Source organism: Phaenicophaeus curvirostris, chromosome 9 (genome assembly GCF_032191515.1).
Source record: "Phaenicophaeus curvirostris isolate KB17595 chromosome 9, BPBGC_Pcur_1.0, whole genome shotgun sequence".
NCBI classification, from domain to species: domain Eukaryota; kingdom Metazoa; phylum Chordata; class Aves; order Cuculiformes; family Cuculidae; genus Phaenicophaeus; species Phaenicophaeus curvirostris.
In genome coordinates this window covers 2,671,323-2,689,084 of record NC_091400.1, presented here as the reverse complement: position 1 = coordinate 2,689,084, position 17,762 = coordinate 2,671,323, and the positions used below count along the sequence as shown (strand labels likewise).

General features: G+C 42.4%; 1 protein-coding gene across 1 annotated transcript in view; it reads right to left on the bottom strand.

The window, feature by feature from the left end:
* BICC1 (BicC family RNA binding protein 1) overlaps positions 1 to 17,179 on the bottom strand; it is a 92,354-nt gene extending 75,175 nt beyond the window's left edge. Inside the window, exon 1 of the mRNA XM_069864348.1 lies at positions 16,768 to 17,179. Coding sequence (XP_069720449.1) covers positions 16,768 to 17,179 — 412 coding nt within the window. The remainder of the gene's footprint in view (positions 1 to 16,767) is intronic.
* Positions 17,180 to 17,762: the final 583 nt, after the last annotated feature.

The following is a 17,762-nucleotide window of genomic DNA, read 5'->3' as shown; positions in this document are numbered from 1 at the left end:
AAATTTAACAAGCAATTACAGCCATTGCTATTCACCAAAGAAAAGACACAAAGTTCTGCAGCAAAAAATTGTCCACAGAAGATTCCCAACATTCTTCTTCCATTGTAATACTGATGCTGAGATGTTCAATAACGTGAACTACAGCTTCACGCAGTGCAAATCGGCTAACAGCAAAAGTGCAGTCTTCAATCAGTTAAAATGAATTACCTTTAAAACTAGGCAGAAAATTGAGGACTTGCTGCTCTAGTTCCTCAGTTGAATGTTTGGAAAGTTCGTTTTTCATGAGTCTTTAAGCAGAGTAAATAATATATCAAGGCTGCAAAATACTGCGCTTGAAGAGGAAAGCAGGATAATAATATCGTAAGTTATACTAGTAGAGCTTGCTTGCAAATGTATCATACTTCCACTTCCAGACATGAAGTATTTGCATAAGAAATAGCTCTTGCAAACTTTAAGGAGCCCTCCTTCAGTAATCTTACGCTGGAAAGGCATTGAGAAAGGGTAAGTACAGCTTACCACAGAGAACTCTGGCAGCAGAACAGATGCTCATCTCTGCTGTCACGCTGCTGATGCAATGGGCACTGCAGGAAGCAAGCACTTCAAGTTCAGAAATATCTTCCTGTAAGTGGAAGCAGTGGAAGTGCCCACTTAGAGTAAGAAGCATGCAACTACGTTATGCCTACTCCTGAAAAGCAGCACACACAGCCCTGCCCACACATGTTGTGTATCAAGCAAAGCCTCCTACTATTGACTTTATTTAACTGGGTCTTCCTAGAGTCACAAAAAAATCTGTAGGAATTCTCTCAGTTTCCCAGTCAGTGGAGACTCTGAACTGTTTTATCTCAAGTCTATTTTTGCAGTTAAAAAAAACCCACCCTGAAGTCAATATATGCACAAAAATGCAAACTCAAGATTCTGAATACTGAAATCCAGATATTCTAACAAAAAAATATCAACATACACAATTTATTCATTTGGCTACAATCTAAAGACAGTACATACCACCAACACTACTTAATTCTAGAGCACAAGAATTTACAGCAGTGCAACCATCAACTGCAGGCCACAGCATAAGTACAACACATCAGATGCAGCTCATTCTTCATACTTTATACATCTCCATTATCTGATAAAAACAATTTCTTCTGCCTGTTCTTGAGATAAACATGACAGTACCGTGTTCTCGACACTGTGCAAACAATGACTTTATCACTTATTCATGCATTTGAGCTTCTTCCCTCGTGCTGTTTTTACTAGTGCTACTTCAACGATTTCAGCTGTTTCTTTAAACCAGAATTTAGCTATTGTTCGCATTTTTTTTGGCACATTACTAAAAACTACTAAAATAATTAAGTTGCATGGAGACTAGTAGACTTTTCTGCAAGGACAAGCATGTATGTTTGTAAATTATTCTTTTTCCATAGACACCGCAAAGCTCCCAAAGCTGTCTTGACAGAGGACATAACACTGCAATGGCCAAAATAAAAGTTATAAAAGCTCAGGAGATTGTGAAATTCTCTGCAAATCTTAATCATGCATAGTAAAAAAAAAAAAATAATCTAGAATTAGAGGAGAAAGCTTGGATGGTCTACTCCATTTCGAGAGTTCATAAACCATTATTAAGACTGCCAAGAAAAGCAGCATTTCCTGTTTGCATTTTTTCTTTTATTTTGATTTTGGTTGAATTCAGGTTTCCTGTTACAGCCCAACTGACTTAAACCATAAAATACTTTTCAGCTCTAAGTTTCTACCCCAAAATCACGAGACAGCTTGGCTACTATGAACCCACAACCCTGGCAAAACCAATTTGCAGAAAATGATAGAAATAATTTCTCTAACTTGCTGAAAAATAATGACCAAACCTGACGGGTCGGAAGAAACATTTGTTCTAGAAAAAAACACAAGTTGGCTTCTGTTGCCTAAGCTGTCACAGAGAAATGTTTACCAGCTCTAACTGTGCCTGCATGAGGCCACGATCACAGATTAGAGGTTTCTCCAAAAAAGAAAACTGTGTTTGCATTGCCAGAGAAACATCAACAGGGAGAGAGCGCAGGCACTGATCTCTAATGTATTCAGTGTGGATGCTCAGTCAGCTGCCAACCTCTACTTTGCAGTAATTAACTAGTTCCTGCTAGAAAGCCACAAACCAGTCCGTATTTGAGCAAAAGCAGCCAGTAATACACTAGTTTGGGCCTGTGGTCCATCTGGAGGAGTAGCCGTCATTTACAGAAGTACTAAAGTCATCAGAGGACATTTGAAAAACTGAACTTGAAGTCACACAATAACTTGCCTAAAAAGTCGTTTTCATCCTAAACAAGCCTCTTCAATATTTTTTCTGTCCTCGAAAACGTTGGCATACTATCCACTTAAACTCAACAAGGTTTAAGTGACGAGCTACCTTTTTAGGTAGCTCTGTATTTCTGAACCTGAACTAAAGAGACAGAGCCCAAGCAAAGAATGTTTGGGAAAATTACGTCATTTGGAAATCACAAGAGACCACAATGAAAGATTTTTCTATTTTAGAATCAAAAAAGACTGTTATGTCTTAACTTTAGCTGACACTAACTAAACTCCTTTGCAGAATATACAATTACTTACACGTTAAGAATGCATTCTTAATCCTTTGATTCTTAAAATTATGTAAAAGGATAAATTACAACATAATGCTAAATACTATGAACTTAAGTGTTTCAGAAAAAGAACCTCAGTCTATAAATTTACCATTCCCATCACACTATCAGATGAAATTGGTCTGCCTTAAAAATATATACATTCTCTATATTATTTTAAAATAATTTGCAAGATATTAAGACAATCGGTAAAACAGCACAATACTAAAACCTTAAAAAGTGAATAGTGAGCTGCACTCAAAACCGGTTAGCTATAATCCTAAAATATCTAGCATTATCTAGAAGATTAGAAAACATATTTTATAGTTGTTGCTTTTCTCTTTAGAGTACAGCAATGCAAACCAATGACGACTGACCCACCACCAGCAGCTCTATACCATGGTCGTCCAAATTAAACCTTAAATATGGAAGTCAATATGCACTAAGGCATCTGAACTTACTTTACCACTGCGAAGAGAGAAGGCATTAGACCCAACTGTCTTACCACCACCTCCATTCCAGTAAAGCAGATCCAATCAACTGGAGTAGCTCTCTTCTGACACATACCAGGTCTCCCTACTCAACACATCATATGGAAAGAAGGCAAGCAGAAAAGTATTTACAGCAAAGCCTACACTAAATTACAATGGTTCACCAAAGCTCTGCACTTTCTGAAAGGGTAGGGTAGGAGAAGAGGGAAGAAAGCTGAATGTTTATCTGCCCCCTGTAGGTTCCCAGCTCCTCATGCCTGCCCTTGGCCTCCTCTAGCTCACACAAAGCAGCAACAGCACTGAGTCTGTGTACCAGCTGCAAACATCCCAGAGTGTGCTTCAATCGATTTTGATTCATCACACTGCTGGAAGGAGGCAGAACAGAGCTGATGAGTGGTTTCTCCTCCTCTCCTCTCATAAAACAGTATGAGCAGAAAGGGAGCGGATGAGAAGGTGAAGAGAAGCGCCAAGAGCAGCTCCTCTCGGAGCAGCATGTCTGGCCACCACACGACAAACGGAAAGATCTGTCCTGTACGCGTCCAAAGCTACTGGACTTTTATAACCCTCTTAGTCACGTCTCTGTTCGCCTCTTGGGTCCCAGGATTTCCCACTTCAAAAAATCTTTCCTATCTGCCTGAAAACTTGGCCTTTACCTCCCTCTGCTAGAACTCTGGTCTGGCTAACCTGCACAGTCTTTCCTTCAACTCAGCCACGCACATCTCCCACGCCTCATCTAGCCCAGCAGCATGCTCCCACTAGACCCAAGCCACTGCCGGGAGGATGAACATCCCTTTAATTTGCACAATGTAGAAGGAAGGCAGTGGGGTACAGAGATGCCAAAAGCATCCCGTAAGTCAGAGGGGAGCCGCAGAAAGGAGCTGGCAGCATGTGATGCCTGAACATGTATTAAAAGCAGCCTCAAACTCTCTGCTGGCTATTCGACCCAGAGTGGAAGGCGGCGCCAACACCAGCTCCGCACCAATACAGGAGATCCACCCTATTAAGATTCCTGTAAATATGTGTTTGATTTCACAGAAGGAAAAAAGTATACTTAATATTTTACATTTTAGTTGGTTCAAATTATATTCTCAGCTCAAAACACCACTAACAATATTCTGGCCCACATATAAATATAGAAAATGTAATTCCAAATTGCTCATTGCTCTCTACAACTACCTGAAAGGAGGTGGTGGAGAGGAGGGTGCTGGCCTCGTCTTCGAAGTGACAGGGGACAGGATGAGAGGGAATGGCCTCAAGCTCCACACCAGGGGAGGTTTAGGCTGAACATTAGGAAAAAATTTTTCACAGGAAGGGTCACTGAGCACTGGCAGAGGCTGCCCAGGGAGGTGGTTGAGTCACCTCCCCTGGAGGGGTTTAAGGGTCGGGTGGACGAGGTGCTGAGGGATGTGGTTTAGCGATTGATAGGAATGGTTGGACTCGATGATCCAGTGGGTCTCTTCTGACCTGGTGATTCTATGATCCTATGAAATACATATACCAATTTTAAAAAAACTTAATTCAGATACAATAGATCTGTATTAAAAGTTTGTGTCTCCGAGCATCTAAACCACCTAAAACTATATCGAGCACGGAACGGAATACTTTTTTGCACTCACTTCTCCCAAACATTTACAGGAACACAGAATATAATGTTTGGAAATATTTAAATATAAACAAAACTTTACAATAAGTCAACCCTACTTTTTTCACCGCTTAAGTGATTCCTCATGTTTCAAATACTGGAATGACTACTCTATTTCTGCCAAATATCTGAGCAATCTAAAGATGTTACTGAAGGCTGCTTAAAGCAAAAAAAAAAAAACCTTGAGTGTTGCTAAGCAACCCAGAAAATATCCTTACATGTTCAATTGTTTAATGCATTAAAAAATTTCACACATATTGAGAATGCATGTATTCTGGACTCTAATGATGGTAATGCCTTCCACACCAAGCAGGGAAAGAAAATTCTGCAGGATATGTTCATATTTCAAAAAGGAATTGCTTATAAAGGACTAAAGATTTCATCAAATTTATTCACTGTTTCTGCACATGGAATAGATTAGAAACAGATTCTCTCCTATCCACTACTATGCACACACTCCAGAAGTAGACTTACTAAGGAAAAACAGCGCTTAGGTTTGTTTTATAGAAGTAAAAAAAGTATTGAGATTCTTTTCCACTACATAAAACAATTTTTTAAAAAATATTCCATATTCTGACTCTTTAAATGACATTTGTTTATATGCAGTTAGAACAGTTAAAACAGCCTTGATTTAAAGCAATTTAATAATTCTCTGTCCTATAGCACTTCTCACCTGTGGATGCACTTAACACATCCAGAAAAATTTAGGCCAAGTGTTAGAATCTTAGAAGCAGACCACAATTAAATGAAGTATTTCCAAGTCCCAGTAAGGTCTAAGTGCATACGCACCCTTCATTTGAATTATATACAACTCTAAATACATGTTTGTTATTTAAATATATGTATTACACACAGAGATAGGATTTAAACACAGAATTTTTTTCCATTAAGTGATTAACCTTTCTCTTGTCATGGCTTTTCTAGTGCTCTCTATAGGAACTACCTTACAACACAGCTTCTGGTTTAACTGTACTGCAAAGAGTACACTGAATCCCAGTTTATATGCCCTCAAGCAACTAAATTATCTTACTATAAAGGATGTGGTGAATATCTTCAGAAGACATCAATCTGCTAAAGCTTCCCATAACATAAAAATGCATCACTTAATTGCTGTAATATTTATTTTGGAAATACGGATTTATTTTTTTTACATTTCTCAAGATGCTTAAGACTTAAATCACCAAACTCATATTCAACTGCCACAGATTTATTGCGGACACAGTCTGTACAGAACAGAGCCAATGAAAACAGATATAATCAAAGCCCTCCATTCACACAAAGTTATTGGCAATAGGGAAAAAGGCAAATTTAAAAGTTAGTTTAAACCACTGATTCAGAGTGGCAATACAGATCCTTAAAATCAGACTCATCACCACCAACAAGTAGAACTAAAAATTACATTATAAACAAAAAAAGGAGTGAAAATACATTTAAAATTGAAATAGCTGGTAACCTCACCACGAAACTTTAGAACATCAATGCTATTAAAATTTTTAAAACTTTAAGGAGATATAAATATAAAAAGCAAGATACTAATAGCATGGGTAGATCATACAGCAGACTGTATATGCAAGTATTACATTAAGAAAAATGTCACGCATGTATATCACATATGTTCAAAAAGGCTGAAGTGACACTTCTTAAAACTAGAACAAATCATTAGTATTACAAGTTTCTACCTCCGTTTTTCTTTTCAAAAGTGCTGTAATATTCTGGCACCCAGAGCAACAACATCCTGTGACATTGTAACTGTTACAGGCTATCTTTGCGAATTAAGAAGCTTTAGGGAAGGACTGAAAGACCAAAATAACTGACCATCCCACAGATTCTTAAGTAAAATGTTGGGCAGCCCCACAAGAGAAAAAAAAAAAATCATCAAAAAAGCCTATCTGTGGGACAGGGGGGAAATAATGCTATAAAAGTCACAGTACACAAATTCTTCAATACCTACATATAGCAAACCTCACAATAATCACACAACTACAATGATTACTGCTTACTTTTCCTCGAAAACAATTCTTACAAACCTGATTAATATCACATTTTTAGCAGAAAGGGAACCAAGACTCTGCAAAGCCTCCCAGGTCTGGCCCGCACAGAAGTTTAGCACAGGGAAAATGGATGGGTCAAGCTTCACTTGCATCTACACGTGTTCCCAACAAGCAAAAAGCCAGAAGAGGAATGTTTATAAACATTTTTTCAAAAAACTTTTGCCCTTGAAAGAAAAAAACCCTAAAGAATGAGCTCTCTTCTGTTTGTTCTCACTCACATGTGCAAGGGGGAGACTCCTAGGAAGGGCACATTGAGCCCTTCAAAACAAGTTTTTCTGTAGTTTATACAACAGAATCCAAGCAATAGAGATAATACGACTGTGCTCCAATCTAAGCTGCTCTAGGAAGATCTGCTTTCCCAAGTTGCTCAATAAGAATGCAAAACCGAGTAGGACACTGTAAAGATAGCACATCAATAAAGAACACCACTGGAACCATTGCTTGGTCACTGAACCTCCAGCTGGTTCATCCAGTTCCTGTAGGTGAACCCGAACCCTGATGCCCCAGTTTAAGCTCAAGCAGTTAAGAAGCACACACAAGTTAACCAGTATAATTAACCAGTAATCATCATTGTGCGATGATGATTTTAAGAGTTGCCTGAAGGCAGCGGAACAGCAGCACTCAATGCACTCCCACAGGAGACCTGTATCCCGATTTGTCCTGCCAGGCTGCAGGTCCCTGTCCTGCCAGGCTGCAGGTCCCCCTCCTGCCAGGGACCCTCTGGTCACGCTTCCCCTCACAAGGACGAGAATAGGCTAAAAGGTGCCTACTGAGACCTGCCCTGGAAACAGCAACTGCCCGTCCCAGTGCTGGGGGGACTCCCAGGCATGGGCTGTAGCTGAACCCACCTTAGCTGGACCCAGCCCACGCACACAGCAGACCCAGGGTCAACTGCCCAAACATTTTAATGATCATTAAAACCACAAAGGCAACTTAAATAACTTTTGACTGCTCCGTCAGTATTTTAAGTCAGATTGACATGACACTGAAGTATCAGTAATTGGGCATAAGACATCTGAAGTTTAAAAAAAGAATCTAAATTCTACCAGGACTTTTAAAATTGGGATGTACAGACCATTTTTACCCAGCAGGTGGTTCTCACTGCCTTGGGGAAGACAAATTGGCCCTATACTCAGTCACAATGGAGTACAGTTCAGGCTGTAAAGTGCCATTTTTAATATTAATATCTGATCAAGCATTTACCCTAAATTAGTCGATACATAGCACTAATACATATTATGCTCTAATATTACGGTCCTATAAGACTTAGCATTTTAACTAACAATTGAAAATGTAAAAATAATGTTAAGCTTCACTGTTAAGAAGCAGGTGACTGCTCTCCAAACCAGTCACTAGCAATCTTCTTTCAGTGCTGAACACTGCAAAACTGACAAGTCTCTAGATTGTACAAGTGTTTTTTTTTCCAGAAAGGGGACAAAAGTCATGAAATGAAACTTTGTCTCTTGTCCTGTCATAAGGCACATTGAGAAAAGCCTGGCTCCATCTGCTTGTATCCCCTGACACATACACAAAATTGATGTCTTCTCTTCTCAGGACTAAACTACACAGTCCCCAGTTTCTCAGCTTCCCCTCCTATATAAGATGCTCCAGTCCCTCAATAGCTTTGTTGCATTTTGCTGCACTTGTTCTAGTATGTCCATGTTTGTCTTGTACTGGGGAGCCCAGGTCTGGATGTAGCACTCCTGATGTCCCACCACAGCTGGGTTGCAAGCAAGGATCACCATTCTCAGCCTGCTGGCAATGCTCTTTCTCACAAAGCCCGGAATGCTGTTGGGTGGCCTTGTCACAATGCCACACTGCAAACTTGCTCTTGATCAGATTGTCCATTACGACCTGCAGGCCCTTTTCTGGGATGCTGCTCTCTAGCTTGGCAGACCCAAACCTATGATTCCATGTGAGATAATTCCTCCCCCCGGTGCAGAACTTCATGACTGCTCCTGATGGCCTGTTTTTCCAAATGGCTCTGAAGAGCTGCCCTTCCTCTTCACATCCCTGACCAGGTTCTCCCTGCTTGCAAATGCTAAGTCCAGCAGAGCCCTCCTACTGTCACCACCCTGATCACCTATGCTTGAAAATTGTCCTGAACGCACTTTAGAAGCCTCCTACATTGCTTGTACAGCTGTGCTGTTCCTCCAGTAGAGAGCAGGGTGGTTAAAATCCTCCACAGGGACCAAGGCTTAGAGACATGACACTTCTTCCAGCTGTTCGAAGGCCTCATTTGCTGCTACTTCTTAATCAGATGGTCTGTACCAGACATCTATAACACCAGATTGGTCTACCCAATAATCCTGGGGCCATGTACTCTCAACTGGTTCATCATCTGACCCAAGGGAGAGCTCTCAAAAAAACCCGAAGGGCAATACCTCCTCCTCAGCATGTCAGACTGTCCATACTAAAGAGCCTGTGTCCAATCACTGAAGGACTCCGGTCCCAAAAGCTGCCCCACCACACCTCTCCAATCTCAGTGAGATCATAGCCCTGTTTACTGCATGCAAATGTTTCCCCTGTCCGATATCCATGCTGCCCGTGTTAGTATTAGACAATTCAGGGAGGTACTCACTTGTGGTTCTCCCAGAAAAGGTATGAGGACTTCTGTAACTGTCCTGCAGGCACATGTCTATCGTGTGCTTTCCTGATTTCTGTGCCCTGGTTTCTATTATACGAGAGCTACACAGCCAAGACAATGACTAGGACAGACCAACGTTGCTACTTGCCCATCAACCTCTCTTCATGAGCCAACAGTGTGTGCAGGTGGCCAAGAAGGCCAATGGCATCTTGGCTTGTATCATAAACAGAGTGACCAGCAGGTCCAGGGAGGTTATTCTCCCTCTGTACTCGGCACGGGTGAGATCGCACCTCAAATACCGTGTTCAGTTCTGAGCCCATCGGTACAAGAAGGATGTTGAGGCTCTGGAGCGTGTTCGGAGAAGAGAAACAAAGCTGGGGAAGGGGCTGGAGAACAAGTCTTATGAGGAGCGGCTGAGGGAACTGGGGTTGTTTAGCCTGTAGAAGAAGAGGTTGAGGGGAGACCTCACTGCTCTCTACAACTGCCTGAAAGGAGGTTGAGAGAGGAGGGTGCTGGGCTCTTCTCCCAAGTGACAGGGGACAGGACGAGAGGGAATGGCCTCGAGCTGTGCCAGGGGAGGTTCACACTAGATATTAGAAAGAAATTTTTAACAGAAGGGGTCATCAGGCACTGGAACAAGCTGCCCAGGGAGGTGGTTGAGTTGCCATCCCTGGAGGTATTTAAAAGATGGGTAGATGAGGTGCTCAGGGACATGGTTTAGGGGCAGACAGGAACGGTTGGACTCAATGATCCAAGAGGTCTTTTCCAACCTGGTGATTCTATGATTCTGATTCATGAAGTCTGGTTTGCAGCAGAAAAATAGCTCCACATTGTAGCTCCACATATACAGTGACCTGGCAGAGGGCTGCTACCACACATGAGCGTTCCCTCACAATACCAATGAATCTTTAACAGGAAACAGGTTTTTTGAAAACTATGTATCCCTATTCCAGTAAAGGGGATAAAAATGCAGACAACTTTACATAAATCAGCTATAAAAACCACTGAAACATGAAGAGTTACACTGCCCCATTCAATACAGTCATACTGATCTGAACCAGAGACAAGACAGCCTCACCATAAACAAAAAAATATACTGAACAAAAGTTGCAGATATGTTCAGGGAATATTTTTAGTTGCTTATGTCAAAATAATTTTAAAAGCTACCAGTGATTAACAGGTAGCATCTTAAAGAAGAAATTCTTAAATCAAGCACTCATTTCTTCAGCTATAAAAAGGTACTCCAACTAATGTTTAGTCACATTAGTTTTCATGCTTAAAGTTCATCAGTCACTACTGGGTCTTCACAGTAAGAGGTATTACTGGAAAAAAATTAAAAAGCTATTAATTTTTCATCACAGAGGTCTGAAATGAAAGAAAACTAGCATGTTTGATTGCTTGACAGGCATAAAGCCAAGACCTTGAAATAAGTACTCAAAATAGGACATATTTTCCAATGGAGGTAAAGATTACAATATAACCAACAGGAATGTGCAAGCCAGCAATACTTAACTTAGCAGTTCATGCCAAACCATGATAGTCCGTTGTAGTACTTAAAAAACACTGAAACTTGAGAAAGTGGTATTATTACAATTGTTAACAACGGAATGCAAGAACATTTTTAAACTACAAGTCACACAAATTCATTTCATGTATTTATTTTTGTAGAAATAGACTATTCAGCACTTCAGGGATTTGACAGCCTGACAAAGAACTTAATATTTTTTCTGCTACATGCAAATTAAACACCAAATGTAAATGCTATTAAAAAAGTTCCAGTTTCCTTACAACTATGTCCTCGTCTAGGTTATGCTGATACATGGGAAGGAACAAAAAACCAATAAAAAACACGAAGAGAAACCTTACAATTTAGTAGGAAAAAAAACCCAGCATTTTCTTCCTCTAGGAAAAGGAACTGTGTTTAGGACCTACTAAAATAAAGAGTTTGAGAAGATATGAAGAGAGGCTGAGAGAGCTGGGGTTGATCAGCTTGGAGAAGACTCCAAGAAGAGTACAGGAGTATAAATCAACAACATTGAGTTCAGTTGTAAGGAAGGTACATGAATTACTGAAGGATCACTGCACATATAGTTTTATTATATGGATTTCTGCCATCATCACATGCCAAAAAAAAATTTAAAAATGTAGAAGAGAAGGAGTAATTCCTGATAAGACATTAAAACATAAAAATCCAACATATATTTAACACTGAGCTTGCCATCCCAACAGAGAAACCATCGCTGTCAGGACCATTCTATTTAAGTCACAATTGCCTATTAAGCAGCTAACTTGCACAAGATCTATTAATTCATGTCTTCAGGGCCCAACCTCTAATAAAACTATTGTTCATAGCAAAGGCTCAGCAGAGGCCCGTGTTTCTTAGAACATCTCCATCTTCTTTAACACACTGAAATACAAGCATTTTCCTTCCCTCCCAGTCCCCCTGAAACTCCACTTGCTCCACATCAATTTATCATTCTCTGTAGCTGAAACAAACTAGCAGAGAAGTCTAAAAGTATTAAGAGCATGTTTTCCTGCATAGTTATGCATTAAGTAGGGAAAATATACTTGTTTAAATACAAAGTTTCACCTGATGGATCAGCAAACAAAACGAATTGGTTATCATCTAAGCATCAGAACTAGGCATTGCATAAATGCAGTCTTAGGATGGGGCAACGGCCTCAAGGGTGACCTTTAGGCAAAGGAGTTAACAACTGATTTTCCATAGATTTACAGTTAATAATTTTCACTTAGATTAAATTGTGCAGAAAAGTTGCCCAAGTAGTTACATCACTTCCCTCTACGAAAAGCAGGACTTCTTTCTGGTGAAAAAATCACTAGTGGAGCACTTCAACTCCCCATGGCAGGCAAAGGGCATCAGAATCGAGAGCAGGACAAGGAGGACTCATCCAGCACTGCAATGGCAGGAGGGAGAGGTATGCATAGTAACCCAAATGAGCTGCTTGCACTGGCTGCTCACACTGAATTGCAAATAGAGTACTTTTACCCTTACTACAAAAAATTAGAAATCAAATCTACATTATGTAAGCTAAGGTTGACATGATCCCTCTGAGTTCTGACCAGCTGCAGGGCAGAGTATTTTCCAAAATCACCACTCGGTACCAACACAACCTGCTCTGAAAGACGAGCTCAACAGCAAACTGGGTGCTTGTGGTGCTGAGTATTCCAGTTCCCTGAGCACGCAGCTCTGTGCTTCGCTTCATGGGTTTGGTTATCAATAACCACAAGAAATGCTGAACTACCTCACGAGAGAAAAACCAAACACAAACACAAAACCTCCCACTGAATAGACTCTAAAAGCTGAATTCTAACAGGCAGAGAGAGTTGTTGTCTTAAAGAAAGAGCTGTACATAATAAGGCAACTACACCACTGCTAGATTCTTTTTAACAAACAGCTATGGGGATTTGTTTTCTATCCAAGTACTGTTGTGTGATGGTGCGTTATAAAGCCATGAAGTATTTAACTATGTGCTGTAGATACATCCCATCAAAATCCCAAATATCTGTTGAAGAATATGACATAGAAAAAAAGATTATCTGAAATCCAAACTGTTGAAATATCGTGTAGCCAAGAATAAGGTACACCATGCAAGGCAAAGGTGGTAGTGGCTTGTTTAGGCATTTTTTGGGTGTGGGGGGGTTATTGTTTGTTGGGTTTTGTTGCTTCTTGAGATATTTTTTTTCGATTGTTGGTATGTTTGGGTTTTTTTTAAGGTGCACAGTCAGCTTGTCTAAATGTATTGATGGCTGCAATATTAGGCATTAGGTTATACTTTTTTGGACAACTTTTCTAAGTTTAGTTTTTGCATTTTTTGTGATAGTACTCAGCTGCTATGGTAACAGGCACTCAAACATTCACTACATCATTCCATAGTATTAAGTCACCTGAACATCTACCAGAATTTAGTGCAGAGCAGCTGTAATTAATAGGGCTACTATGAAATATCATCTGTCCCTGCTGAGAATAGCTGGTCAGTGTTCCTGAAGTTTGCTTCCTGGAAAAAACAAAAGTTTATTCTAAAGAGACCTGTTCATCAACTAACTCTGATGAAGACATGCAGCATAAAATAGCTTATAACACACTGCACAGACTGAGATTTGTTTATGGAACATTATTCTGGTCGTCTATAAGGAGGCAATAACACAGTCATGCAAAATTGTTGGACACAACAAGAGCATAATGTTTTTTATGTTTGTGGTTTGCATTTTCCAACATTCCAAACACCTCAATTCTGACATCTCAATTCAAATTTGGCTTCAGATTCAGATACAGCTGCTGGCAAACCAGCCACATCAACTCTTCTTGGAAAGAGACCTACCCACCCGCCAGCTAAACAACTTACTCCAGCTGTGGATTCAATATCTGATGGTGAGGAATCCCACTCCCACACATGAGCGGTACAGTCTGCTGTGTCCAGGTCAGTCTCACTGAAGTCAGTATTGTCCCTCAAGAAACTAGCCAAAAAAGGTGAAGCACATGAAAGATGAAATGGCAGAAATGCATATAAAATTCAGCAATGCAATCACAGAATGTAACAGAAGCGCCGAGCCAAACACTGAGCTGCTTCATATTCTTTCTACCCAATTGTTTTTTTACATTTAATCATTAGTACAGTAAACAACAGATGGTGACTAGCAGAAAAATAAGGGATCCCAGAACAAGAATGAGAACATTTCCTGATAGGTTTCTTGAACAGATGCTGTTTCAAACTTGGCTTTAAAGACAACTGAACTAAAGACCACATATTCTCCCTTTCCCATAATGTAAGAAAGCTATAGTGAACACCAGAACAAATCATAAGCTTTTAAATAATTTTAAAAGTATCTCTCAGAAGTGCAAACATGCTCTCTAGCAGCTGGCAAAAGCAAAAGAACAGTCTTTAAGCATCCAATATGAACAAGAAGCCCTATTTACATCACCTTGATTTAAAAAAAAAACCCAAACAAAAAGGCATAAAAAATTACTAACTTCTGGAAATCAGAAATCTGGTCAGCACCACTTAAGACCACAGGAATGGTTCCCTTCCACAATGCAATTCCTGCACATTTTAAGAACTTCCAGTGAAGTATCTGGTATCAGAAACTATACAAAATACGACCCTATGAATTGTCCAACAAAAGTTAGTTTCTGGAGATGGCACACTGCCTCCTTTGCACTATTCCTTTCCTACTAAGGGGAGTTAAAATTTCAACTCCCAAAAGATAGCCACAGAAAAAGGGGCATGGGGAGAGTGGGAAGGGGAAGAGGTTAAAAAAATAAAATCAACTTTGGCTTATGATCACCAGTATAATTGAATTTCTGGGCATTGGTTGGATCTGGCTTCATGATACGCTTTGTGACACCCTGGCAGAGCTGCTGGATGCCTGAGGATTCTCCTACAAGAAAAGGATAACTAAAACTTCTCTTATAGGAAGTCAAGAGATGAGATAAAAACTCGTGAAGCGTGGAATGGAAACTGAATTAAAGTGATAATGCTTAACAAAGAGGTCATAGTTTTCTGACAGCAAGAGCTATCAAGCCAGCCTCATACTTTCAAGAAGTGGGTTTTCATTAACAATAAGCCAGAAAAGTTAGGTTTTCACACAAAATCAATTACAAAGCCCACTACATACTTCTCTTCACAAAACCCAATAATTATTCAGTGCAAATACTCCTCAAACCATCATCTGAAGCATGTGTATTCTAGACTGGACACAGAGCAACCTCTCATCAAAAAGCAGGTAGCATCCTGTTTGCTTTACTCCCCGTGCTCTATCAGCCACACACTTTTTACTACACTCTTACAAGAATAAGAAGACAATTTTAAGAGGAGAAAAAATAAAAGTCCCATGCTGACACTGGCTACCACTGGATGACACAACCTACACAGCATTCAGATTCTGCTCAGGAGCTGTGTTTACTCTCACATGCCTAGTACTTCAAGCGGTAGAAGGAACAACTGACTCCGTGTGGGATGAGATAATGGAAATTTATTTTGCTACTAGAGGAAAACGTTACGACAACCTTCAATCTCCTTACAGCACTTTGCAAGTTTTGACCCTTTCTCCTACCACTTCATACGCAGACACAGTTTTTCTTTGCAATACCCACGTTTTTGACTTTAAGATACTTCTGATGAACCCATATTTATAAATAGTGGTTGCTTATGAGACTTCTATTTCTCCAAATTCCTTTCTCTTTACTGCATTACATAATGAGATTTTTCTACTAGCACTAAAGTATTAACTGCTTAAAGATTAACTCACCCCCAGGAGAAGGAATCTCAATTAAAAAAATTCCAATCATTGTAGTCACCCAGTCAAACCGCAGCTCTTCAGGGACCAACAGGACCCACTCCGGTCGCTCCCGCACCCTGGAGCTCTGACAAGGGGTTTCCAGTAAGGGAATGAAATGCCTTCCAGAGTGAAATATTTGACACGGGTTTATTTGTTTTGAAAGTGTCAGTAAATACACGAGTTACCACGTTAAGTGTAACATTAGATGTTTACAAAACAGTCGTCCCTGGGACGAGGACCTTCTACTCACCATCGTCTGTCCTTGTTGATGCAAACACAGGTTAAGGTTTGACAGGGGAGGACCTGAAACTGACCTCGGTTCTCAGGGGCGGCCAGCGGGCGACACCCACGGGAATCGCTCCGCTCAGCAGCATCCTCGGTCGGTTTAAAGCTATTTATCTGCTTTTTTGAGCGACAAAACCAGCCCCTGCAGCTCTTAGGCTAGTTTGTCAAGAAGCGCCCACGTCGCTTCCACTGAGAGAAGTCAAAACACACCGGGACAACGTAGAACTGAAGAGAATCACAGAATCGCCAGGCTGGGAAAGACTCACTGGATCATTGAGTCCAGCCACTCTTATCTGTCCCTAAACCATCTCCCTGAGCACATCTTCTACCCGTCTCTTGAACACCTCCAGGGATGGGGACTCAACCACCTCCCTAGGCAGCTGTTCCAGTGCCCGACAGCCCTTTTTGTTAATTTTTTTTTCCTGATACCAAGCCTAAACCTCCCCTGGGGGAGCTTGAGGCCATTCCCTCTCGTCCTGTCCCCTGTCACTTGGGAGAAGAGCCCAGCTCCCTGCTCTCCACAACCTCCTTTCAGGTAGTTGGAGAGAGCAACGAGGTCTCCCCTCAGCCTCCTCCTCTCCAGACTAAAACCCCCCAGCTCCCTCAGCCGCCCCTCCAAGACCCGTTCTCCAGCCCGTTCCCCAGCTCCGCCGCTCCTCTCCGGCCACGCTCCAGCCCCTCGGCTCCCTTGTCGCAGCGAGGGGCCCGGCCCCGAGCCCCGAGCAGCCGCGGCAGCGCCTCAGCGCTCCGCTCGCCGTTCCTCGAAAGCCCCGCGGGGCCGGGGCGCCGCTCGCGCTCCCCTCACCTTGGAGCATGGCCTCCAGTTTCTTCCTGTCCACCCGGAATCGCTCCTCGCCCCACTCGGGGCCGCGGGCGGCCGCGTCCTCCTCGGAGCCGGGCGCGGGGGAGTCGGCGCTGCGCTCGCTGTTGGAGCCCGGCTCGGGCGGCGGCGGCGGCGGCGGCTGCTGCTGCTGCTGCGGGAAGGCTGCCCGCGGGTCCCGCCGCGCCGCCATGGCGCCCCCGGCCGCGCCGCAGCGCCGCCGCTCCGCGCCCCACGCCGCCTCCCCGCGGGTCGCTATCTGCCCCCACAGCCGCGCCGCCGGCTCATCGCCCGCCCCTGCCCCGCCGAGCGCGCGCGGCCCCGACCCGGCCCCGCCGTCCGCGGCTCGGCGGCGCCCCCAGCCCGCGCGCAGCCCGCACAGCAGCTCCGCCTCCATCGCCGCCGGGAGGGGCCGCCCGCAGCCCCGCGGGCAGCGCCGGGGGCGGGCGCGGAGAGCGGGGGACGGGCCCGGCGCCGCCCGGAGCCGCCCCCGCCCGGAGCCGCCCCCGCCGCGCGCCCGAGGGACCCGGGGGCGAGGGGTGAGGGGAGCCGGGGAGCGGAACCGCGGAGTCACAGAACGGGAGAGGCACAGAGAACCACAGAGTGAGACTCATAGGATCACAGAATTATAGCGTCAAAAGAGTCATAGAAACAATGAACCGTAGAATTAGATCCATAGAATCACGGAATTCTAGAATCAAAGAGTCACAGAGTCATACAAAAATAGAACTGTACAATTAGATTAATAAAATCAAAGGATTTTAGAATCGTAGAACTGTAGAATCGTGGAACCATAGAACTGTAGAACTTCAGAGTCGCAGAAACATAGATCTGTAAAATGAGATTCCTAGAATCACAGAATTATAGAGTCAGAGTCATAGAATCATAGAAACATAGAACCCTAGACTTAGATTCATGGAATCACAGAATTATAGAATCAAAGAGTCATAGACTCATAGAAACATAGAACTGTAGACTTA